Source organism: Lissotriton vulgaris, chromosome 6 (genome assembly GCF_964263255.1).
Source record: "Lissotriton vulgaris chromosome 6, aLisVul1.2, whole genome shotgun sequence".
Taxonomy (NCBI): domain Eukaryota; kingdom Metazoa; phylum Chordata; class Amphibia; order Caudata; family Salamandridae; genus Lissotriton; species Lissotriton vulgaris.
Window position 1 is genome coordinate 1,073,375,819 of NC_141694.1, and position 27,469 is coordinate 1,073,403,287.

At 43.2% G+C, this 27,469-nt stretch overlaps 1 protein-coding gene across 2 annotated transcripts in view; it reads right to left on the reverse strand.

Annotated features, from left to right (window-relative positions):
- Window positions 1-27,469, reverse strand: part of TRIM67 (tripartite motif containing 67) — a 526,294-nt gene that overhangs the window by 11,886 nt on the left and 486,939 nt on the right. For both annotated transcript variants that reach the window (XM_086925344.1, XM_086925343.1), the window contains exon 8: window positions 798-1,101. In XM_086925344.1, the coding sequence (XP_086781470.1) occupies window positions 798-1,101 (304 nt within the window). The remainder of the gene's footprint in view (window positions 1-797; window positions 1,102-27,469) is intronic.

The following is a 27,469-nucleotide window of genomic DNA, read 5'->3' on the forward strand; positions in this document are numbered from 1 at the left end:
ATAGCCACTTCTCAAGAGCTTTGTATCACTTCCGCCCAGTCATCGTCTTCTAGTAGGCCCACATTAGATTCCCAGGACTCCCTTAACTTTATCAGGAGATCCGGGGCATTGTTGATTATCCTTCTATAGGTACATGACAGCGCTTTTTCCGGTATTGGGTCTAATAGTAGTCTGTCTTCAAGTGGGCTATATTCGGCTATCTGTTCCCCCTCCTTTAGGTGTCTGCTCAAAGCATGTCTGAGCTGGAGGTACCTGTAGCGTTCTGTGTCTGCTAACTGGTAGTCAGTCTGTAGTTCAGGGAAAGTGAGCATGTGTTGCCTCTACCACACATCTCCCAGGCGTAGTATAGTTATCAATTTCCATTTCCCAAAGCCCTGTAAGATACCTACTTCCTGGAGGATGTCGCTGTCCCACAGGGGTCTGTTCTGTTAATTTGTTAGCCCAGCCCAGATAATGATTGGCTTTTTTCCACACGTCAGCTACTACCTGAGTATGCCAACTTTTTCCAACTATATCGTGCTCCCAAATGACCCCCTGTCCCCATTGCCCAATGGTCCACACTGTAAGCTGGGTCACTCCTATCTGTAAACACTCATTCGTTGATTACAATTAGGTGTGAGGCCCAGTATGTGCTTGACTCAAACTCAGATTGAATAGAACACTTGAATTATCACTCCGTTAGTCACTATTCGCACTAGAATGTACTTGATTTTGTTTGTATGAATGAATAACAATTAATGGTGGGAGCTGTGATTTCAAGACATTTCAACAGAATCTATTCAGAGGAAAGTTCTTACCGGTTGGTGTGAGAATTACAATGCATGAACCAACTGCGATTGTTGTCCACGTACATGGCCCAGGCCTTGTCGTCCTTCCCAAGCATCATATCCTTCACAACATTGATCCTGGCAATGCCAAAAGCTGGATCGGGGTGATTATCATAGCGGTCCACGTGGAGTTCCCAGTAGTGTACCCCTTTGGAGAAGGCTGCAGTCCCCAACACCACGCGGTCGTCGTAACTGTTACATGTTGCAGTCAAGTTGTCGTTAGACAAGACGATGTCCCGGTGGGCTGAAGCTGTATCGAACGTGAACCAAGCCACTACGAAGAAACGAAGGGGGCAAAAAATGAACAAGAAGCAAGTGGTAAAATCACTATGGTAAGTTGGAGCCCCTTCGGAAATAACACAGAGTTCTAGAAACATCACAGACAATGCATTGTCTCATTTCCCAATGGTAGTGATTGAATAGTGGTCCGACATTCTGTACAAACATTTTCTTCAATATTAGGAAGGGCACGTTAGGGCATCCACTGGCACGAGTAAGACAGTTTTATTTGTAGCATACATATACCTCATTTTTCATTGCAACTCAACACTGCCATTTTGCATACATTTGTACACAATACATCCGAATATCGTTTTTTCCAACATACAACATGGCATCTTCAAGGGTACTTCAGACATTACAGTCCTCTAGCATCATAAAATTAAAATCGATTTCCTCAGCCTTTTCACAGTTATTGCATCAAATGTGACCACAACAATATCCAAGCATTGATAATAGAAAAAGGAAGCTTATGCAAGGTCAATGCACGGGCCGGGTCTGTGTGGGTCAATAAGGGGCAGGAAGGGCTGACTCAGAATAGGTAGATAATATTTGCTGAAAGTCAAGTGCATTTCCTAAAGTTTGTGGAGACCGTCATTGGAGGAGAAGACTTCCCCTGGCTGCACAGAACTAGAATTCGAATAAAAGAGAGTGTTGTAATATGACAGCACCTAGGAGTGAAGGTTTAAAGCCTTGTTCAGTAAATGAGGTTCGACGAGGGGCAATGCTGTTGATATTGCTTAATTTGAGCGGGTGTTTGCAAGTGGGGCTCAACGGCATTCATTTTGGGGGACCAGCGCTTATTTTTTCTTTACAGACTTTGACCTACAGGAAGAGAGAGAAAAACACAGAAGGTGGACAGAGGAAGGAAGAAAAAGATGGCAAAACAGTGACAAAGAGAACAAAACTGGGGTAAAAAAAGAACCTGCAAAAGTGAGTAAAAGAGGCAGTGAGTGTTGTGATGAAGTGTTGTGGATGAAGGAGGCATGCGGTGGGATCAAGACCACAAAGCCTTGGTATATGGCACTCAGACCTTCGGTTGTGCCGTTTGCGGGCCTCGTGGAAACCTTTGGGATCCAGCACTTATTCTGCAAATTATGTGTCAGTTATTTATCTGTTCAATATATGAAGCCTTTGATATGCTGCAGATACGGATTTGAAAATAATATAAAGAGGGCAAATCCGGTGGAAAGCATCTTCTGGGGTTTGAATTGAGTCAATCAGGTACAAAGGCAAAGCTTTTTTCTAGAGCAGGAAGGACACTGAATTTAACTATAAATACCTGTTCATGAGTTTATTATTGGAAGCACATTTCAGTGACTGAAACTTATTCGAATAAGAAACAAGCATTAGTGAAGGTCATAGGTCTGGCATCCTCTTAATTAAACTTGAGCTCCCAGCCTAGAGGCTACTAAAACACCCCTTATCAAGGGGGATCATATATACTGTCGAATATTTAAGTCCCTAATTGTGGTACTTCTTCACTTTGAACTAATGGAATATTACATCACATCAACGAGAAATTATCTTTGTTGACTTACTCCTACATTATCTACGTGCTTCTTACCAGTTGTTATACCATCTATGTGGTAACCATCAACGGTGCCACACCATGACTGCCCTGAGCAGACCAGTGCTGAAAGCCCCCCTGTAAGTAATCACATTATACATGTAAGTTCATGAACTTAGAAAGGGCTTGGCTAACAACAAACCTAAAACATACTCTTTATAACAAACAACTAGTGATGCCCATAATCGACTCCTGTTGCTTGGCCAGTACTGACAGAATTTGTAAGCTGCTCAGGAGCTTAAATTGCCATTTGTTTCATGCCCCCTGACATGGGTCAGACACTTCACATCTGCTGTGTTAGAAGTACATCCTATTGGCATTTTGGCCATTCAGTGACCAGTAGTTTTTGGTTGTGCATTCCCAAATCCCAGACTACAACGGGCTGTTCTCTGAGCCGTATCGATTATTTAAATTTACCACACAAAATCTAGACATGAGCCCCATTAGGAGTGCTCTGGTATTTACCACTCAGGGAAATGTTGTTCCTGCAGGGTGTGTTTTTTTACCAGGGATGTTATTGTCAGTGATGTATAGCTTGGCACGTCGGAATGGTAGGATCACATCCGTTTAGGATCACGCCTTTACTACAGCAACAACGTTTACTTTGCCATCAAAGCCTCATCTCTCAATTGCTTCAATCTGTTCAGAACAATATACCTCATTTAAACCTAATCTTTTCCAAAGTTACTCCAATTCAGAAGTGGAGGCCATGCTTATTCAATTCTAGTGACATCCCTCTGGCACTCCCTAACTTGTAAGCTTTGCGAAATCTCCTCTCATTCCAGCTTTAGACCAAAAAGCCAAGGCTTCATTTTTTTTGGGACCCTTTTAACTTTCTCTCCATCTTATTTGTCCTACCTGTCTAATCCCTAGCACCAAGAGACCTCCTTGGTGATAGTGTGCCTTATAAGATCCTAATGCAATAACATAACAAATTAAACAAACATTGGTTTCTTCAGCTTTCTTAACTAATACAAGCATACTTTTGAGTGGGATTGCTAGCCAGAACTGTTAATTTGCCGTACAGTGAGATTCAGTGAAAGTGCAACTGGTGTGGTTGGCATTGAGACATTCTAGTCGTATGTCATACTTACTTACTCAATGAGTTGGCAGCTTGCCCATAATGATGTAGCTGATCATGATTGTTGATCTCTGCTCACTTACTATTATTTTTTCAACCATGGCGATAATGCATCAAGGGGTGGTTCCCACCTAAGCACGAAGGGACGTTGCCCCACCTATATTTTTGCCACCATAGTCCCCTATTAAATGTAAACAACAGATAAATAAAAACAAGTAATCGAAAGTTTAAAAATGTATATTTTATTATGCCTGCGACAGTCCGCTTTCAGCACCTGGCGGTTGTTGGCAGCTCTGAAGGGAGTGGGGCTTCGATGTAACGTAATAGACACTGACAGTGACACATGCCTATAGGGTGGCAGCAGTGAGCGCACATGACAACACCAAGGCCCCCAAAGTGGCAGTGTGCATGTCAGGTTGGACGGCTGCCTCTGGCCAGCCTGACATGCTCATTGAAAGTTTCTCCATCTGCTGATTAGTGACCGGGAGTTGATCAAAGCTGCAACCACTAGTCTCCAAATGAGCGGTGATTTTGCCTGCTCAAGCCAAGCCTGGCACTGCTCTCATGCAAGGGAGCAGCGTCTGGATTGGCTGGGAGACGCAGTTGCTGGGCCTAGCCTAGGCCTCTTGTGCAGTTTGTGCTCATGAGCCACTACGGAGGTGGGGGGCTCTATCCTCGGAGCAATAACTAGTCAATGTAATGGCTTATTGTGAGCCTTCCGTGATTGGCTATTTCTGCTGTTGCTGGGCTGCTTAACCAATAACCAGCCGATGAGCAAGAAGAGACCACCTGACCTCATGCTGTGGCCAGGCTGGATTCGGGTCCTCTTATGGAGTGAAGTCGAGTGAACAGCGTGGACACATCTGTCTGCTATTTGTCACACTAACAGTCACTTTTAACTGAAGCACAAGTAAGTGGCACGCAATTTATGGAACGTGGAAAGCCAGGGCAGTGAAGGTGAGTGTTTGGTGGGTTGGGGGGGGGAGGGGGAGAAGCGGGATCCGGGATGGAAATACATTTTATAATGACGGAACAATAGTTTGGTTCCATTGTCGGTAAAATGCTGGTATGAGATGCAATAGAAAATGAAGCATGACGTGACCATAATTGGATAATATGATCGCTCTTATCATCAAAGCGCTAGATCCCAGGCGGCTGCATTGGAGAAATATTTATATCCCTTTGCTGCTTCTCCACCTGCGCAGCAATCAAGTATTATCCCCTAAAACATTTTGGGCCACATGCATCAATCTAGGATTTTGCATTTCCTAAATAGCGAAAATTAAGGAATCGCTATTTAGGAATTGCAAAATTCTATGCATCAAGAAATCCTATTTTTTTTTAGGATTTCTTAAATTTCGGAATTTGCGATTCCTTATTTGCGAATCGCGATTAAGGAATGGCATTACATTGATTCCTATGGGCCTAGAGGCCCATAGGAATCAATGCCGTTTTGCATTTCTTTTTTTAGGAAATCGCAATTTGTTGATGCATTGCAAGGGTGCAGAGGGGGGTTTGGACCCCCCCCCCTGCACCCCTGAAATGTATTTTAAAGTGCATGTTTCACACACACATGTCCTAAGGACATGTGTGTCTGTAACATGACACTTTTCAAAATGCATTTTTGTGCTTTTTGAAACAATTTCGCAAATTAACATGAGGGTCAACCTCGTGTTAATTTGCACTTCCTATTTCAAAATTCGCATTTTTTAATAAAATGATGCATTGCATTTAAGGAATCGCCCAATTGCGATTCCTTAAATGCATTCGCATTTTTAGGAAATGCAAAAAAAAACGAATTTTGAAATAATGTTTCATGCATCCCAAAAACGTATTTAGGAAGCGCAAACGGCCGAATTTACCGATTCGCACCGTTTGCACTTCCTAAATAGGTTGATGCATGTGCCCCTTTGTCCTGCCCTTTGCAGTTTCGACACTCTTAAAAGTACAACAAATGGCTGTGGTCTGCAGTAGGTTTTTCTTTTGGAAAGGTGGCAACTCTACGCTTGGTGTAGTTTTTTCATGATCGATCCTATTTCCGCCTACCAGTATTTCGGCCAAGACCCCGCTAAACGTGGGGTCTGCAAATATCACCTACCATTCATTGACCAATTTTCAGGTCTCTCAATTATCGACCTCATTTCGAGATGGATACGAGACCCCTAACTCCTGTTCCCTGATCCTAGCACCTCACTGTCCTCATAGTATCGGGTCTCAGGGGTGTAATATCGGACTCAGTGCAATCTCTGTATTGGAGAACTGTGAGCGGGGGTGAAAAGGTAAGGAAATAGAGAGGGTGGACAGGGTTATAGTGGAGGTGAGTCCTGATGTGTAAAAGTCCACCATAAGAGTCGAGAGACTGGTAAAAGGGGTACAGTATTTGGCACCATGGATAGCAATAAACTAGAAAAGTAGCCATGTTTTTGCATCTTTTTTTCTGAATACATCTTCGCTACTTGCTCTGTCCAGATGCAGCAATATGTAGAATTCAGAAAGGAGTCTACAGAGTCTCTTCCATCAATTTGTTTCTGTAAAAAGATAATATCAGTGACTGCTCATTTTAGAATGACCCGATCCACTGACTGCACAGTGTCTATAGGAGGGACCATCCAATCTCTGGCTCACTACTGTTTGATACTTTTGTTTTTAGGTCTCGCTGATCCAGTGTGCATGCGCTGTCAGCAAGACATTTAGTACCTGGCCTTTTGGAAGGGCTTCCAAAGCGGCGACCAGTTTACTCGCACGCACACAAGCACGCGCGATCTCTTTCACTTTCGCGCGCGACGTGCACAGCACTTTTTTTTCGTTGCACGCGTGCGTATGGCCGCACGGCCAATGCTTGTTTTAAATCCCACTTAAAGCCCTGCGGTACACATACATACTTCTCTCACCTCCCACAACACTCCCTCCACTCCCATCGGGTCTGTGTCCTCTCCGTTCGGACATCGATGAGCCGAGCTCTTGGAGCCACTCACAACTGCCATGAGATCCTCTACATTTCGTTACACAACCTAGCTCTGCAATCTTATGTGCACGTCTCCTAGCCCTCTCTATATATGACAAATGCTGAAGCTCCTACTCCGTCCCACCCCCTCCTCAAATGACATGGGCACTTCCCTTAGTGAAGCAGGCGCACAGCACTTTTTCTACATGGTAGTCTGCAGTCACTAGTGTCAGTATCGCGTTGACTGGGTGTCACCCGCCGGTGAGACTCAGTCTCACAATCGTCATGCAGATGGCTGACAGCACCGGTGCGGCATCATCATGAGAGGCATGGCTGCATCGGGCGCTGCGCTGCGTACAGTGCGGAGACAGCTCAAAGAGCCTGCAGCTACAGTCACTGACGCTTCGCAGTGAAATAAGGTACTGTGACTTATTCTTTTAGTTGTACATTAACTTTATGCATTTAAAAATGTCCAGCGGTCATCCGGATCTGCCTGCGGCGTGAAACCGAGAACTAGTGTGCAGTGACACAATCTGTCTCAATAGATTTGTGCGAAAGCGCGCAAACTTGTTTTGGGTCGGAGTGACTTAGCTCCACTGATTGTGGTGCCACTGAGTGAGAATCGCCGTTGAGGGTCTGCTACCTAGTACCTTGTAGCAGAGGGAGCTGCTAGTTTTAGCTGCTGCAGCTTAATCATCCAGCGGACCGCTCAATAAATAAATTATTGCTGATATAGATTTGAGCCGACCCCAGCTCAGAGAGGTGGGTTCTGGCATGTTCACTTTGTTAAACAACCCAGATCAGTGAATCAAGCTCCCTGCCGGGACCGCCTCGCAGGCTTTCCTCATGAATGTATGAAGAGAACAGTGCCCAAATCATAGTCTGAACGGGGCACTGGCTGCAGCCGCCACGCAGATCTGGTGGGCCTCGTTTTCTTTTTTGATTGCTAGATGATTCCAGTGGAAACGGGCAGTTTGGTTATTTTTACCAAATTACCCTGGCCTAGGCATATCAGTCGCACATTGGAAATCCTACGGGCAGAAAAATAACAAGAATAAGAGAAAAGTGGAAATCCTCATTCGTGCAGAGCCTGGGTAGTCTTCATAATCAGTGCAATGCAGCCATATTTTTTAGTGTAGGGTGACAGTAATAATAATAAAAACAAAATAGGAACAGACTGGGCTATATGGTCATTGCCTTGTGGCTATTGAAATCAGTGGAGAGTGGGCAGCATCTGCAGTCTTGTTAGGAGTACGGCCACAGTTCTCAGCTTCTCCCAGACGCAAAACTAAAAGATATTGTCCTTGTTGAAAGTCAATGCTGTGGGTTTCAACCCTGATTGTTCAAAATATTGGTTCTCCATCAGGCCAGGCCTCCAAACGAGCCTATGGGAAAAATCAAGTACTTATACTTCACAAAGGGCCTTGTAAAAAACAAATGGTGGAAAGGCATACATATCTGTGCAACTCATTAAGGTTCAAGAATCAAACAAAAATCTGAAGTGTTTTTTATTGTTTTATTTGGTAAGATTGTGGGACCAAATGTTAGTCTCAATGAAACTTGTACCAAATGCTTTACCTAGTCAGGAAGTGTTTGGTCCCGTTTCACACTTTATTTCAGTGAATTCTTAGAGTTTCTAGTTGCTCAAATGGGTGCAGTTTCTGATATTGATACATTTCCCTTGTCTTAATTGCTTGATTTTACTTGCGAGAAAGTGTCACTCATAGTAGTTGTCACTAGTTGAAATATCACTCATAATTACACTGACATTCTGAAAATGTCACACATAGCAATCTGAAACCTTGGCAGCCTTGTACACCCACCACTGCAGTATCATTACCCCAACATCTCGACTTTCGTGGAGGAGCGTGCTTTCCAGTGTGCTCCTTATTCTTATGAATACATCTTTATTCAAACCGTTCCCTGGTTTTGAGGATTTGTCTATCATAGTGCTCCCACTCGATACACAGAGAGCATTCCCCACAACACATTCCCTAGAGCTGGGCGTGTTCAGTCTGTCACCCATGCATTTCGAATTCCTGACCAGGGAGTATCCCCTTTCCTTCAGGAAGAGGAACACGGATGGATCACCCGGGGACGGCCAATGCACTTTCTCACCACACACACGGATAACAATTCCTCTAGCCGGCGCCTCCTATGCACATCTGCTTCTTGGTTAATTAGCATTAAACACATCCAAGCTGTAGCTTTAGCATTAACTCTCTCTTCACACATCATTAAGCTTTCTCCCCGGCTGCTCTTATCCTGCCCCACCCCTTCTCAAGCCAGCTTCAAGGGTGAAAAGCTATAGTGCATTACTTCCCACCGTCTCAATACGGCTGTATGCCTCTCACTAGACCCTCATCCCATCACATTCTCCAACGCCGCAGCTATTAAATGGTCTCCCTAACCCGTCCTGGGTGCCATACCTAGTGAGTACAGCTCTGCCAGCTCCTTGGCCCCTACCGCGGTCACTGTCCCTGTGTTGGACCACAAGAGGACAATTCTCGACCGTGGCCATCCTGCAGTCCTGCTGCTCCGCCCGGCCGCCCCTTCCCTCACGCACGCCATCTTCCCGGCGCGGCCCCTTCTTTTCTCTAAATGTAGTGCCACAAAATAATTTCTTCCCTTGCAAAAGGTATTTCCCTCAACTTCTTAAAGACTAGACAAATCACTCTAATATTAAAACAAAAAAAGTGAACTGATACCAACTTATAAACTACAGATCAGTCACACACCTTCCATGAATATCTACTGGTTGCTAATAAGCTGCAGCATTGAAACTACTATCACTAAAATTCTTAATGACGTTCGCCACATGTTGGGTCATGGGCCACTTGTCTTTCTTGATCTCAAAGCATCCTTTGACACAATTGCTCATCGAAGGCCCTTTGAGAACATTAAGAAACACAAATGAGCAAAGGGTATGGTTCATCTCAGGCCACTTGTCTTTCTGGATCTCGAAGCATCCTTTGACACAATTGCTCATCGAAGGCCCTTTGAGAACATTAAGAAACACAAATGAGCCAAGGGTATGGTTCATCTCATTCCACATCAACCACAAACGCCTGCGGAAAATGGAAGATACCGGTTCTGACTGTGGCACAGCCGCATGTAGAGTACCACTAGGCCCAATGCTGATACCTGCATACTTCAGTCTGTACATAGAGGTGCTAATAGCCTTACGAACGAGGCAGGCTGTCGGTACACCCATATACATATGACACTCAACTATACGTGAAAATTGTCTCTTTTGATGACATCATTGCTCTTAAAAGTTGTCTAATAAGAAGGGATGTTCTGAGATTTAATCAGAGTAATCAAGAGAACACTGTACTCATCCCCATTGGCAGATAGCACATACAACAAGCATTGGCATAGCCAATAGGTCTCGCCTTTGGGACCTTATAAGTATTTAGTTATGCAGTACAATATCCTTGGTGCAACAACATCAACTGTTGCATGGCTAAACACTTAAAAGGTCCCAAAGGCGAGACCTATTGGCTATGCCAATGCTTGTTATTCTGTCTTTTCGTAATCTTGTATTTTGAACACCACTTGTACCCCGGCATCGTTTTTTGTCACTCAATTTGTATTTGATTTTGTCTTCCACTCTTGTTCTCATATCACTGGCTAGTTTTCAAGCCACAGCTTACAGCCCATCCTCCTAAACTCTGTGTGCTTGCTGTCAGTGTCTTTATGGCCTGACAAATGGCTTGGTGCCTACAAGCAGGAGCACTTCAGAATGAAAGCAATAACATTCAAGCCATTTGCCATGTCATAAACCAATTCACGGGCCCTGGTAACAGATTCCATGGGATGGCACCACCAGTTTACTTTTTTCGTGGTACTACGGTCAGTGGGGGCTGTTTTATTTTGACCAAAAGATGGCTTGTATATTCATTTTGTTGTTTGCACCTTTGTACTTTTGAGAGTTGAATTGTTTTGCACTGACATGATGGTTATTTAGTGTAGTCATTACTCACTGTCAGAGTGACATTCTAGAATAGTCCAGGCAAGGTAACTGCATTTGCAGTACTCCATTTATATTTCTACTGGTCTTTAATTGACCCTAATTAGTAAATGTTGCCTTTGCTTAAGCAAGTGGTTATCTCAAAGTGTGTTATGAAGTTCTCTGGATACACTGAATAAGCAGCTACCTACATCGTTATCATATGAAAGCTCTTTATTAATGTCATAACTACACTTTCACTTTTGCTGTCTGAGCAATCTGAGCGCCCTGGTACGGCACTCAGACAGGAAGTGGGAGCTTGTGCATGTTCTCCACCCAAGGTGTGCAATGCAGCCAGGTGGAGAACATTCTAAGTGCGCATGACTGTTTGGTCGGCCCAAGATAGCCGGCTAAACCTTCATGCGCACTTAAGTGCCCCAACCATTGTTACCCCTGCTGGCTGTGACGTCAGCCCAGCCCGTCTGTCCCTGCCCAGCAAAACTGCCTCGGTAAAGAAAAAGAAAATGATAATAACATTGTGTTATTATCATTGTATTTGTCCTTTTTAGCAGTGGGGGGGGGGGGGGGGGGGGGTCGCTCCTCTGCCTTAGCGGAGCAGCCGCTGCAACTGTCTCTAATAAATAAAATTCAGTCAGTTTTTCCAAAAATCCCTCTTCCAGATAATTTTTACATTAAATCTTAAACTGTGTATCTGGGGTTAAATTACACGTTACTTTCCTTTGCTAATTGAATAAATCAAAGAGTGAATCGGAACATTTACTTTTGGGCACATCTCCTCCATCCCTGCCAAAGCCACACATCAGGGGTTAATCTAACGCTCTTCAGTGCACCTGACTGCATTCCTGCATTTTTCACACATTTAGCTATTATTTGAAACGCTTGAGGTGCTTTCCTTTCTTTTCAGCTGGATTTAGTGCAGCCATCACTAATTTGTTTGGTCTTAAGGAAGTGAGAGCTAGGCCCAGAGAACAGGTGACAGCGGTTGCTCAGCTTGTTACAGTTTATAGACATTGTTTCTGGCAACGATTAAAGTGTCTCTAGAAAGACACACAGACAGACTCTGAGCAGCATGTAGCTCTTGTGATCAAGTGCTCTCAACCTCTAATCCAGGGACTGGTTGGTCTATAGGTCATCATGTCAGTGCCAGGTCTGGTCTGATAGGCTAGTCTGTTAGACGTGTTTTTTTTGGTTGTGCGTGTCGGGCCTGTTTTGTGGACTACTGTACCGTTTTCTACTGTTAATTTTCCCTTTATCAGCACAAACATTGTTTGTAAGAACCACAAATGTGTGCAGTCTACCATACCTCCCATACCTTATCTGTTTAGGTTCAAAACTGTCCTCATTGACAAATGGGGAGGGGTTGAGGGGTGTCACTTTTTTGTGCCTGGGGTATTTTCTTTTTCATTCCGACCCTGCTACAGTCTGATATTCACACAGCAGCAGGCAAGCCGGTACACACTGGAGTGCAGCTTGGATTTTTAGCCAGCAGTGCAGCAGCCACAGATTGGTCCATGCTTAAACCAGGTTATCCATGTGAATGATTCACTCCTGTTTATATTTCAAGTTTTTATTGATCTTACATTCAGTAAGAGTATATAATTTTACCAGATCTGTGACTCTTGTATAGTGCAATTTGCAAATAAGGTAAAGTGAGTTTCCTCTAAATGTGTCTTTAAGTGCAGGTTATGGTTTGTAAGCGTAATGGAGGACAAGTGAATGCTCTGACGTGAGGATTTAGGCTGTGAGAGATCCTCACAGTGCTTGTTAATAGCTGTTGGACCTAGCCATCTATGCAGGGTCACCCGAAAACTGTTACCTTTTACCCTCCACTTTTTGCGGAATTCATTATTTTAGTTGGCCTTAGGACTCTGCACTTTACCACTGCTAATCAGTGCGAACGTGCTGTGCTCTCTTCCTTAAACATGGTTACATTGGAAACAACTTTATTGTGTAGTTAATTAAACCCATTCCAATTTAGCATAGAATTACCAAGTACAACAACGTTCTTATTTACACTTTGAAATTACGCTTACTTAGAATCGCATGAGACTCTATTTCCTTCTGTTGTGGTATTCCACACTGTTGTTAAATTTAAAATGACAGATTGTGTAGTCTGGGCCAATACTAAAATATTTTAAAGCCAATATCTTAAATAAGGCTTTATACATGTTTCGACTAAAGCAATGAAGTGGGGTCTGTATACGGACGTATGTGAAATGGCCATAGTCATAGCTTTTGGTAGATGTGTACATACACTGTGCCATTCGTCGCTGTGTCAAGACAACCTTTCGATGTACAAATGTACAATTTAATGTGACCTTCTTAAAATGGGACATTGAGCATGCTACGTCTAAGAACCAAGACAACGCATTTGTGTGCAAAATGTGCAAAGTGTCCATTGACCTAATTTTCAGAGATTGTAAGGATGCTCTATGCAATATGGATCTGCCACAGGGCTAAAGTTTAATGTGTAAAAATTACCATTTCGGAATTAAGAGTGTCCCTGCAAATAAATAATTTCTGTTTCAAACACAGATCTTAAAACGAGTCATTATACATATGACATCTAAAATCCGTGGCGAAACAAACTATATACAAGTGTATACCAATTGTCCACTGTCCTCCATTTCAATTATTTATGTATATGCACTATGCAGTTTATGGCTGCAGTAAGACTGAAATTAATTTGCAAAAGTGTGAATTCATGTACCGACTTTAAAATAAGGAATTGCGCAAGTTTACATCTAAAACAATAAAGTTATATCTATGTGCAAAAGTGTGCTAGATGTCCGCTGTCCTCTTTTTCATTGATTATAGCATTTCTCTTCGCAGTTTAGAGCGGCCGCAAGACTATAGACTATAGTTAGCAAAGTGGATTCATTGTAGTTTGTAGCTGTTTGCCGACTTTTTGCAAGAACACTATTGTCCTGCTTGAAAGCTATAGCGACTGGCTTTTTAGTAATGACATCACAACGGGTCGGCATGATCTTATCTGAAAAGATCGAAGGGCTGGAAGTAGAAAGTGTTGTCTCCATTGACTGACGGCTGGGCAAATGCACAAGAAATGTAAAACTGACTATTCCGCATTTTCAAAGAGTCGGCATAGACTAGTCGGCCATGTTTGTTTCCATGTTGGGACTCAATCTTTTTGTGCAAAAAGCTCCCAGTCAAGTCAAAAGCAGTAAGTGCTGTATTGTTGGAGATATTTGATGTACGAGATATGGCTGCAGCGACCGGACCCTATATGAGGATAAAACCATCCGTCCGTGTTTCTTCTTTGCGAGCGCTGCTTTATCCAGTAGCCAGGCTTTGTGTTTGGCAGAATTATTTACTATGGGCAAGGTGATATTTGTGCCCCATACTTCATACATGTTGAGGGTGGTTAATGATTGTTCAAACGCGGTAGGCCAGTCTTTCTTACTTTTAGGCTGGTTCTTTAATTCTGTCCAGCAGAGACCTAACAAGGATACTTCATGATCTTCCAGCACAATTTAAGTATTCCTGCTGACCTTACCGGGAGTTGATTGTATAGCCCAAATTCCAAATGAACCTGCGCCTGACAGGTAAATTGCGGAATCTGATAAATTTGTTTAAACAGACAGGATTGTTATAGATTCCAAAAATGTGCATTTTTGCCTTTGAATAGTTAAGTAAGTGTTAGAAGAAACTTAGCAGCAATTACTTGTAAAGGATGGGAATTAGATGGGCACATTTATTCAGATCTTAGTATGTTTAGTGCAAACGCAGTTCGTTCGCCTGGGCTCATCTTTTAATTAGATGGTCTTTGAGTGTAAATTTGGAGTCTACCACCACTCCTAGATATTTGTCTGAGCCGACCTGTTCTATGCTGTTCTGTGCTGCGAACCATTTATATATTATTTTTGTGGCTGCTGGTGTTTGCAGAGAAACAGATTACCTTTGTTTTGTTGTCATTTATTGATAATCCAAGCACCTTTGTATATTCCAACAATTTTGTTATCAAACACTGCAGGCTAATAGGGGTCTGACTGCATAGAACAATATCATCAGCATATTGTAGACTTCTAATTGGTGGTTAGCTTGCTTGGGAGGGTCACTTTGGACTTCTGTCAACCTGGTGTCTAAATCTGCTGTAAAGATGTTAAATGAGTTGGGAGCTAACACGCACCATTGTTTTAAGCCTCTATGCGTTGGGATCTTTGCTGGGTTCTCTCTCCCATTCCTAGCTTTACCTGTACCCAAGTTGCTGAGTGCAAATTTATTATGGCTCTTAGAAACTTTGGCAGGATACCCCATTTGTTCATCTTTTACCATAGGAACTCTCTAGGTACCATATCAAACGCCGTTTTTAAGTCCACAAAACATGTATACAATTTGGTAAACTTTTGTTGCGCCTTTTCAGCAAGGAGATTCAAGGCCAAGATGTTATTCATAGTGCTTTTGGCTGGTCTGAAGCCTGTTTGTGAGATTGGAAGTATCTTGGTTGCTGGAATTCACCCAATCTTCAAGGTCTACAAGAAGATTTGAGGCATACAATTTGGCTTCTACATCTATGAGCGCAAACAATCTGTAGTTTGCCAGATCTGATCTGCTGCCAGCTTTAAATATTGGGTGAAGGATACTACCTCTCCATGATACTGGTATACTATTTGATTGAAACACGTGGTTAAACAGTGGGGTGAGATGATCTGCCCAGAAACATTGGTCAAACCTAAATAGTGCGTTCCGCAACCCGTTTGGGCCGGGTGCCCGCTTGACCGGAGTTTTTTTAGGACTTTCTCAACTTGAGTTGTTTGAAGCCAATTTGCTTCAGACTGATTTTCTAAAAGCTCACTTTCCAGTTGGTTCAGAGCTCGATGGCATTTGTCCTCTGCTGCATGTTTGTCAAGCATGTTAAAATGTGCTTTCCAATCGACCTCAGGAATGTTTCCATTGTGATGTCGAAAAGAGGTGGTTGCTATGCTGTTTACATTGGCTAATACGTTTTAATTTACTTGTAAGTCCCTTGTAGAGAGGTATACCATATACCCAGAGCCTGTAAATTAAATGCTACTAGTAGGCCTGCAGCACTTATTGTTCCACCCACTTAAGTAGCACTTTAAAACATGTCCTAGACCTTCCATTGCAGCTTGAATGCAGTTTCAACTGCAATGTCGACTTGGCATTTAAAACCCCTGCCAAGTCTTAATCTCCCCTTTAATTATATATGTCACCCCAAGGTAGGGAGCTCATAGGGTTGGACATGTACTTTTAAGTTTTACATGTCCTGGTAGTGGAACACTCCTAAATGTGTTTTTCACTACTGTGAGGCCTATCCCTCCCATAGGATAATATTGGGGATTCCTTATTACATTTAATTCGCTGTCATTTCCAATTGGTAGCTGGTGGCTATATTATATTTGGTGTCTATGAAATTGTTATGAAAAACCCTCTTTAATAGTAAAGTCGAATTTTTCTTTACAATTTTAAAAATGTCACCTTTAGAAAGTTAAGTACAAAAAAGGGGGAACCTGGTGTTCTGAATAATATATCCAATTTCCTTACTGCAACAATCATAATAAGTTGCTTCGTATGATTAGGCCATTTATTAAACCTTTTTTCTTGAATAGCTCATTTTATCTTTTCCGATTAATATACATTAAGCAGAACGTAGGTACGAAAGATTTCTAATCCTTCCAAACAAACACATATCAAATGATTCCTATATTTACACACATTTACATATCTTTACAACATTTACCACAATATACATTACATACATTTATCACGATACATCAAAACATCATTGCATTTCATCAACCAATAATTCATTTGCAACTGGTAAATACAAATGAATTCACCAAACTGGGAACAAAAACTTCATTCAATGTTAATCAGTATATAACACCCTTTCAATGCCTATTACTGCAAATGCCGGAGCGTTTCAAGCCCCAGGAGACCTTCAGAGGCTCTCATCAGGGCTTCTGAATTATATACACATTGATATGATTTACAAAACAAAAAACGAATCGGCATTTGCAGTAATAGGCATTGAAAGGGTGTTATATACTGAGGAACATTTAATTAAGTTTTTGTTCCCAGTTGGGTGATTAATTTGTAGTCAGCCGGACTAACCTGGGACTGTATCTGACATGCACTCCATTGCGTTGTCCTGAGCTTTTGAATTTGACCTGGCCCATCATGACCAGATAGCCGCGATTGGCGCTTTCTGCTTTTAGGGGCTATTTTACGCTTTATTCTTGAAAAATGAATAACTACGGGTCTCCTGATTGTATTTTTGTCGTTTTGGTCTTGTTTTATTTATTACATTGGCTCTATTTTCTAATCTGGTGCGGAATCTTCTTGTTTGGTGTCTTCATTGTTTTACTGTATTAAATGTTACACAAATACTTTACACTTTGCCTCCTTGTTAAGTCTGACTGCTCTGTGCCAAGCTACCAGGGACTTGAGCATAAGTTAATTTGGGATTTGCTTGTGCCTTACCTTGACAAGGATTGTTGTTGCTGCTTGACCATGGCCCAGACCTCAGCAAACCAGTAACCCAAATCCTTACAGTAGCTCCTACAGCTGTTCAGACCACATGCTCCTCCAAATATTTGCCTCTTTAAAGAGCCCACAGAAAGACAGTAACCTTTGCCTTGCTGTAATATATGTCAGTGATGCAGTCCCTGTTTAAATTTCAGATTTTACTTGATCTTGTATTTCCTTAAGAGTGCATCTTTTTTCCAGAAGTTTTGTTTCTTTAGTTTATTTCATGTAACACCTGACTCTTGTATAGTGCATACTGTTAATAGAGTTGCTCCGCCTCCTAGGTATTTGGGTACGTTCATGCCATGGATAGGTGTGCATGCTGATGCATCATTGAGTGCTCTGCCGTTGAGGTTGAAGTCAGTGAAGGCTTTGCACAGTGCCTTTCGATTTGTCATTAAGTTGTTTTGACTACAAGTTCATCCAATCTGTACATTTTCTAGAGACTGAACTGAAAATTGCAATTACATTTTTGTGTGAAGGACGTATACAGTCGTTGAAATACTTGTGAGGAGAAAGAAAGAGAGAGAGATACAGAGTGTGTGTGTGTCTGCGTGATCATGGTGAAGACTGGGTGCCACACGGAAGTTATACAGAAAGATGGAGTGAAAAGACACTGGTGAAGGAAGAGAATGCAGATGACGCCTGAGATATGCAGGAGTAAGACTTCCGAAAGATGTGAGGAAAAAAGGTGCAGGTGACTAACAGAGTGAGAAACTGCAGATTGCAGTGTGAAGGAAAGAACGGGGGTGACTGAGACACTCAAAAGACCAATACCCCTTCCGCAGTCCTCGAGGATTTTAATTCACATTCTAATATTCTCAGAATTGAACATTTTTAAGTTCTGTTCCTTCTCAACAAAATCATTGTCATGCTTATTGATTCTATACTGCTAATAAGCATTAACAAAGCCAATAGATTTGGCTAGTTTTCGGCATATGTTCATATTTGTGTGATGTTTCATTACAGGGTTATTGATTTCAAATACTCAAGAGAAAGTACCATTTGAACTGTCACACTTTTGACATTAGAATGTCACTCATATGCACACTAAAACTATGGCTATTCCACACATAGGCAATCTGAAAACTTGACAGCTATGCACCTTCATAGGTCTCACTTTAACGCTGTCCCATCTATTTGGTGCAATATGTATTTTTCTTCCATTAATTTAATCAAATCGGTGTGCACAAAAATGTTTCTTTTTCGAACTGCGTTTCTTATTCTTATTCTAGCCTGCCTACCTGGTATATTACAAATTCAATTTCATGTTGAGTGTTCTCAAACATGTCTCTTGAGTTGTGTGCTCTAATGCAGCTGGGTATGTGGCCACAAAATCCCTTTGTATCACAAAGTATTTTCAGCCAGTGTCTTCTTCTCCTGAGGTGAGATGCCCAATGAAACTATGTCTTGCTTATCTGGTGGAAATGCTTTTTTTCTCTCGGATTTAAGTCAGACTTACCAAAAAGGTATCTCCTCAGTTTTGATTCTCAATGCAACCATGCTCTACCTATGTGGTGGAAATGATACTTTCTCTTGCGAATTAAAGCCAGAATTCCCAAAAATGTCTCGGTCATAAGCTTCGTTCCCTCACATCACTGGGGCCTCAAGCTCTGGTGAAAATTTTAAATTTCATTAAGAAAATCAATTCAATTTGCGTTGCCAAAATTTCTCTTTCTTCGAGTACTGTTTCATCATATAGCATTGGCGCCACTGTCTGAAAATGTCTTTGTATTTCCTAAGTTCAATTCCGCCCTTGTTCTAAATTAATGTTGGTGTGCCACCTTGGTAGCTCTATTTTAACCATGCAGCAGCCGCTGGCACAGGTAAATGGGGTGGGGTGGTGGGACAGGGGCAGGGCAGGGTGGGAGGGACTAAGGTCAACAAACGATGGAATAGGTTCAATTAAGTAAAATAAATAATACCTGTTCCGTCATCTGTCGACTTCCCCGCGCTGCGCCCTGCCCAGCTCCACCGCGCTTACCTTTGCCAGCCACCACTGAACCCATGTTGTGCAATGGTAGAAATCCCATAGTATGCAGCATGTACAGAGTCTATGTGACTTAGTTCCCTCCCCACAAGCAGCACCGTCTGTTTTAAATGCTATGCTTCATCGCATTTTAAAAACTTAGCAGCATATTTATCAAATATTCATGCAACGCATCAAGCCACCTTGCTGCGCTGCATGAAAGAGAGAGGACAGGAATGCGCCCTATTGAACATTGTACAACGCATTCCTGCTTTCTTCCTGTTATGGCGCACAAACTGCTACCTAGCACCAAGGCATGCACCCTTGCACCTGTGCAAGGGTGCCTGCGTTGTAGGAAGGATAGTTTTTGTGCAAGAAGAGACACCTTCCTGCACAAAAGCAATCCTCTGAGACTTTTTTCTTTTTCTATGTGTGCTGCAGAATGTAAGAGGAACAAACAGGGATAAATAAGCATATTTCTCCTCGCTACACCTCCCCAGAGAAGGTGTAGCATTTTATGGGTGGATGTGTGGGAATACTGACGCTCCACGCATGGAACGCCTCCCTGGGGAAGAGTAACGTAACGCAAAGCAGGTGGCCTTGCATGGCTTGATAAATGTCATTCTAGGTTTTGAATCACCTTTGTGCCCCATTGCGTGCCACAAGGGTGACACAAAACCATGATAAATATGCCCCGGGGAATATCCTCACTGGATTGCACCACTGTACAAAAACCATGGACTGATAGCCATATTTCTGAACAGTGTGTGGAAACATATCAGCTCATACTAATGAAATTATTATCTGATGAGTAAATGCATGCAAAGTGTTCACTAGTTTATGGACTTCCACCTATCTGTGACAAAGAAAAATCATCAACATAGTGTCAGAGTGCCAGCAGATACATTCATTGTGCCTAGAATGGCAACGTCTGGATTTTATTGGGCGGACGACCAGCCGCATCGTAATATAGGCTTCAGTACCTGGCTGCCGTCGCTGCCATCCCAAACAGTATAGGCCGAGGTGTCGGAGGGGAGTTTACTGATTCCTGGCTTGCCACTCCACTCCTGGTGCCCATATAGAGACCAGCTTGTTTCCAGGTCGTATGCCAATAGTGAAGAGCAGCTCTCCTATGCCTAATGGTACATCTAAATATATAATTTGTCATTGAACAATATTCTGCACTGATAGTATGAAGTATAAAGGCAACCTGTCTCTGGGGTATATTCGATGAGTGAGACTGGGGTAAAAAACAAACAAAAAACGAATTGGTCCACTTTTATACGCCTGAATATGCAATCTTTTACATCACTTTTAATTGGTAGTTCCTGGGGCACAGGCTTATAAAATAATCATGCAACTAGTGCATATTAATGCTTAATGGATCACAAACATTGGGGCATATTATTAAGAACTGCGATAAAATTATTGCCGCTTTAGCGGCAGGAAACTGCAGCTAAAACGGCAATAATGGGCTTGATAATATGCCTGTGTGAATTCCCATAGCAGCCTAGGTTAACACCAGAACCTGGGCTGCTATGGGAATTCCCAAGGACATATTATCAAGCCCATTGTCGCCGTTTTAGCTGCAGTTTCCTGCTGCTAAAGCGGCGATCATTTTATTGCCGTTCTTGATAATATGCCCCTTTGATTGATAATCATAGGATGCGGAGCGAAGCCAAGACTCGAGCCTGGTTCCGCAGTCAGCAGCTTAAGTCGAGGAGGCAGTGTTAGGGTAGATGTTCTCCAACAAAGCAAGCTTTTGTGGAAAATGGGGTGGTACATTGTTCTTGTTTAAGTAGACCAGACCAGTAGCATTAGTCCAACTGGAGAGGATTTACACAATTTTAAAGAAGCGGAGAAGTGAATGGTTTTTGCCAGAGGAATCTCTAGGAAACGGTGTGTCAAAAGCAGAAGGATTTACCAAAAATATAAATAATTTATGAACATTTTTATGCACGGTTTGGGGTGTCTTGTCAAAGGAATTTGGAAACGGCGTTTAAACGCACTGACAAAATAAGATTGGGTACAATGGCATAGGGCAGATTTACTGGAAAGTTGCTGTGTTCGAATGCAAAGCATATTTGCAGGGTCTGGTGGGTTCGTGGACTAATGCGTCCACTGTAGGGGCCTGTGTTTGAACTCATGGTCACAGGTTCAAATCCTGGTGGGTTCACTCAGCCTTTCATCCAACTGAGGTCAATAAAAGGAGTACCATTGAGGTGGGTAACAATAAACATCTGTTGTTCATCTCCAAAATGCCCATGGGTGAACATGCACTTTACAAATACTAATGTTATGGAAATGGTCTTCCAAAACTGAGTACACTGGAGCTGCAGCATTGCTTGAAACTATATATGATTTGAATACGGCTAAGTAGGGGAGACCATATGTCAAAAACTTACATTCGCAGTATTTCAGATCCAGAATTTTCTCATGGTTTGCTCAACTCAACCCAGCCCCTCAATTTTGCCAAGTCCGCCCTCTCTGAAGCAAACACCTGTCACCAGTATGCCAGCACTAGCTTTTTGCCACAGGTCTCCCCTTATGTCAAGAGATACTGCCAGTGTTTCAGGGTCTGCATTTTGCCTTGGGTGCCCTCCCTCATGCCAAGAATTACGGCAAAGTCCTAGTGTGAACATTTTTCCATGGGAGCCCCTAAGCCAAGAATTTCCTACAGTATGCAAGTGCCAGCATTTTGCCACCGGGGCCCCTTATATCAGGGCCTGCATTTTGCCATGGGTGCCTTCCTTATCTGAAGAATTATTTCCATTATGCCTCCAGCAGTTAGTTTGCTCGGGCTCCGCTATAAGCGAAGAATAATATTGAGTATGCTGTGGCCAGCGGCAGACTCACATTTATAAAACAATCAAACAAACACACGCTTAATCACTCACCCTATCTCACTCTTTCTCACTCCTCTCACATTCACTCTCTCCACCCACCCTCTCACTTACCCATTCTCACTTGCCCAATCTCACTCATACATCCACTTATTGTTACTCATAAATGTGTGCGGTTGACAGCAGAGGTTATAAGAGCATTTGGGTTAGTTTGGTACCCGAAACTCATGCCGAAAAAGTTTAGATATGATGCCCCATTCATCCTACAGTGTATTTTGCACATTCGGCGGTGGATGTCTCAATCCTTTTCTTCTGTGTATGTGGGCGCACATGCAGACGCAGAAATAATTGTATTGATGTATAATTCTTTTCTGTTTCCAGAACTACATTTCAATGTATGTGGTTTTCTTCATAATGTGTCCCATCATAATCTTTCTTCAGACAAAAATAAGACTTAAAAATTGCTGGTTTAAAGGTAGTGTAATGAAAATGAAAAGCAGTGTTCTTTGCAAAATAATGGAGAGTATAATTTGACACTACCTGGCATCACGAATATAGTTTAGCACAGCAGTATTTATCAGATTTTTTAAAAACCATATGAATATGCTGAATATTAGGTATTGCCAATGAGATCAAAAAATCTATTAAAGAAATATTTCTGAGTTTTTACGATGCATCTCGGTGATTTTATTGAAATCTGCTGTCTTTGTTACTTCTGAGCATTTACAAAGGAAAATGGCTCAGTTTCCTCTAGGTATTTAACAGTGGCATCTGTGGGTCAGTCAACAGGAGCTGCGAGGGGTGAAGATAACTTAGCTTCAAAGCAGTCACCCACAGAATACATTTCTGACCATGAGCCAAACTGTTTTTGCAGAAACACATTGCACCATTTAAATAACATTAGACAGCAACAGTGCTTGATTTGTTAAATAATAAGTGACAGGGCCCTGACCAGGAGGCCACTGCAACTTGCACCACGCATTGCCCCTCCCAGTGCTGCCAGTGACCCTGCCAAAATAATAACTAACCATCTCCTTCCCCTGCAAGTGCCACAGTTCAGATTTTTCCAGGTCCTCAAAGTTAAAGGAATGGCTAGGGAGGCAAGTATGAGGTATTTTTTATGTATTGTGATCATCCATTGTTTTACTTATCTCTAAATATGACGAGCAGCTCCACCATGTGGCAGACTGTCATAAGTGTGGTGTTGACAATTAAGTGCACCCTTCCCTTTCATCACAATGGCAGAAGAACCAAGATAGATCATCAGCATTGACGTGGTCTACCCCAGGTCTGTGTTGCACCTTGTAGGGATATGGACCACCTCAACAGTTTTGGATTCACACCCATAATTTGCATGAGACAACTGAGGGACCTGTGGTCAGTCTAAATCAGGAAGTGTGTGCCAAACAGGTATGGTCTCAACTTCTTCAGTGCCCAGACCACAGCAAAATCCTCTCTCGCTATAACACTCCACCTCTGTTCCCTGCGGAGAAACCTCCTAGAGATTAAGTCTACAGGTTGGTCCAGGCTCTCTTCATTTAGCTGTGATAACACAGCCCCTATGCCATGTTCTAAGGCATCTGTTTGAACAACAAACTCCTTGGAGAAGTCAGGGGCCCTGAACACAGGGATGGTGCACATGGCTTGCTTCAGGGAGTCAAATGCTTTTTGGCATGACTCTGTTCAAATCACATTTCTGGGCTGCTTCTTAAAAGTCAGCTCTATCAAGGGGGCACCAATGGTGTCATATCCCTTGACAACCCTTCTGTAGTACCCTGTGAGGCCCAATAATGTGCTGAACTCAGTCTGTGTTTTGGGGGCTCTCAAGCAAGGATAGTCACTATCTTGTCCTGGAGGGGCTGCACCTTACCCTTGCCCAACAGGTGCTCTAAGTACACACCAGTCCGCTGCCCTATCTGGCACTCACTGGCCTTGTTAGTCAAGTCTTCCTTTTGTAGAGCCTGGAGGTTAAAACAGTGGTCCTCCCAATTTCTATTGAAGACAGCTATGTCATCCAGATAGGCAGCTGAGAAGACCTCCATAACAGGAAGCACCTGGTTCACCAATCTCTGGAAGGTGGCAGGGGCATGTTTGAGTCTAAAGGGCATCACACAAAATTGATAGTAGCTCTCTGGGGTGGAGAAGGCTGAGCTCTCCATGACACCTAATGTTAGGGGGATCTGCCAGTACCCTGATGTAAGATCAAAGGTACTGAAGTACTGGGAAGCCCCTAACCTTTCAATAAGCTCATCAGCCCGGGGAATGGGATGAGCATTTGTCTTTGTCACTGAGTTTAGCTCATTATAATCTCAGCTCATGTGGCGTGCCCAGTGAGGCAGCTTTTGGTACGAGAACCACAGGACTAAACCAGTGGTTGCTGGAGGGTTCCATCACCCCCAATTCCAGCATTTTAGAGACTTATCTCTTAAATGCTGGCCCTCCACATCATGGATACAGAAGTGGATAGTCCCAGGAATAAGGGAGAAAAGAGAAAAGCCCTGTCTAAACACTTCAGTGGCAATCTCTCTGCTATTCAGGATTTAGGCTGGAGGACAGGATTACTCCTTCTACAGACCCATCTTTCTCCCTCGAGTCTAGGAGGTCAGGGAAAGGTTCACACTCATCCTCCTTGTCTCTGTTTGTCACCAACAGCATAATGATCTCAGACCTCTCAAAGTGGGGTTTGAGGTGATTGATATAAAGCACTCTGTGGGGTCTCCTGGGATCTTAAGGTCCACTAGGTAGGTGGCATTACCTTTCTCCTCAATCACCTCATAGGCCCCAGACCAACCGTCCTGGATGGCCTGGGTTCCACAGGTTCCATAACCCACATTTTCTGTCCAGGCTGTAATTCTACAGTGGTAGAATTTTAGTCATACCACTCTATCACTGCATCCTGACTGGCTTCTAAGTTGTCAGAAGTTTGCTGTCACAACTTAGGCATTTGACTTCTGAAGGCCAGCATGTAGCCAACTACATCCTAGGGAATCTTCCTATAAGCTTGCTCCCAACCCTCTTTCACCAATCTCGGAGGACCTCTAACTGGGTGCCCATACAGAGGCGGACATGGGAACTGCCTTCAGTGGTATCCCCCTGTAGGCAAACAGCAGGTATGGCATGAGGATGTCCCACTTATTCCTCAGGGCCTCAGGTAGGCCTCTAATCATGCCCTTCGGGGTCTTGTTGAATCTCTCAAGAAGCCCATTTGTATGTAGATGGTAAGGAGTGGAGAACTTGTAGGTCACCCCACACTCCTTCCATTTGACTGCATGCATGCAGCCATGAAGTCTGTACCCCTGTCAAACACAACTTCCTTGGGGAAACCCAATTGGTTAAAAATCCCCATCAGGGCCTTTGCCACTGCAGGTGCAATCATGGTCCCCAGAGGGATTGCCTTTGGGTACCTAGTGGCATGATCCACCAGAATCAGGATAACCTTTTCCCCAGCACTACACTAGCCACCCTGGATTCTTTCTTCCAATGGGAGGTTGTGCTCTTTTTGTACACTTGGTATCCCCCTTGTAGTGTCCATACTCGTAGCACTCATAGCACTCGAGGGACTTGGGCTGCTGAGTCTTGTCCGGGTAGGTTTTCTTCTGGTGGCCAGATTGGGAATGAGAACCAAAACATTTCCCCTGTGAGTTGTTTCGGGGGCTTTTAGAGAAATCTCTCTTTTAAGTCCACCCCTCCATCTTCTGGTGAGAACCCCAACACCCCCCCCACCCCCCCCCCCCCAGATGCCTTTTTGGATGGACATTCTGGTGATGATCCAGATGTCTGCCTCCTCAGCAAGCTTTCTGGGGTCAGAAAGCTTGCTATCAACTAGGTGTTGGTGCAGTTCTGGAAAACAAATATAAAGAATGTGTTCCTTTAAAATTAAGTTATACAGTCCTGAATAATCATCAACTTTGCTGCCTCTCACCCAGTCCTTCTGTGCCTTGGTGCCTTCACCCATGTCTGTAATGAGATCTTGTGGCTTCCCCTGAATCTGACCCTATTCCTTTCAAGAGTCAGTACAAACTTACTGACTAGGATGACCTTCATAGCAATGTAGTATGTGTGGTCCTCTTCCTCCAGTGCAAAGAGTGTGTTGCTCCCCACAATGGGCATGTGCATCCATAAACTACCACCCAGAACTCCTCTGGGACCTTTTGCACTCTTAGAGCCACTTCATAGGCTGCAATCCATTTGTCTATGTCATCCTCCACCACATTACTGGGTGCCAGATCTTTGGGTATCTAGACTCTGGACTCACCAGTGGAAACTGCAGGTATGCTGCCAGCATTGCTGTTGCAGGACCTCACTTTTAGGGCTCTAATATCCAGCTCTTTGAGGTTAAGTTCATGGGTTAATTTCCTCTACTCCATGGCTAGCCTCCTTTCTTCACGAGCCCGCTCCAAATTAGCAAGCTCCAGCTTTAATTTTCTTTCCTCCCTCCTGTCTGCCAGCTCCTCTGGGGACAGGTTCCTGGATGAGACATTGCTCCCTGGTCTGGGAACCAGTACTGTTCCTGCCAAGTCGTTGGCCCTTTCTACAGGCAGTTCCAAATCTACACTGGAATCCAGAATCAGGTCATCCTACTCCTCATGAAGTTTCTGCTTCTCATCCCCTGGATTGTCATCCTCTGCTTCCTGGGTTTCCACCCTGGCTCTCAAAGCCTTCTGTAGCTCCATCTTCCTCGTGAAATTCTTGTAGATCCTTGAAAGTCCTTACAGAAATCCTTCAGCTGGAACACAGTTTAAGAGTCTAACCTGGCCAGCTCAAAATCAATTACTGCAGGTGCTGCTTCTCCAGAGTGAGACATGGTTTTAGCAGACAAATCAAAAAGCCAATTAGGGAGATTGAAAAAGGCTCAAATTGGTCTTTGTATAGATTTGTTGTGAACAATGAGTTACTATATGGTATTGCACAAACACGGGTCCTTTCTTCACTGCTGATAAGCAATGTTAGAAATTGGCTCTCTAGTTGGCAGAGGTATGCACCCTCTCCAAGTAGGGACTACAATCAAAGTCAGGGTAAGATAGATGCACACTAAAAGATATCTGGTGCTCACCTTCTGGTAGCTTGGCAAAGAGCAGTCAGGCTCATCTAAAAAGGCAATGTCTAAAGTATGTGTGCAACACACACACAGTAACACAATGAATACACCACAAAAATACTCCACACCGGTTTAGAAAAATTGAGACTAATTACATGAATAAAACCAGACCAAAACAACAAAAATCCAATAAGTAGAACTGGAGTTATGAATTTGTAAAGAATACATCAAAACATAGTGTTTAGAGTCAAATAGTGCTTAGGCTTGGAGTTACTGGAGGTAGTTCTGGACTGGGGTGAATGCAAAGTTCATTCCAAACTACATAGAGGACAGGCCGGCTACAGGACCCATGCAGGGCTTGCTGAAAAGGTACCTTGGATGGAGCAAGCGTTGGGGTTGAAGACTTAATTTGTCGATTCCAAATCACTCAGTCGGGTC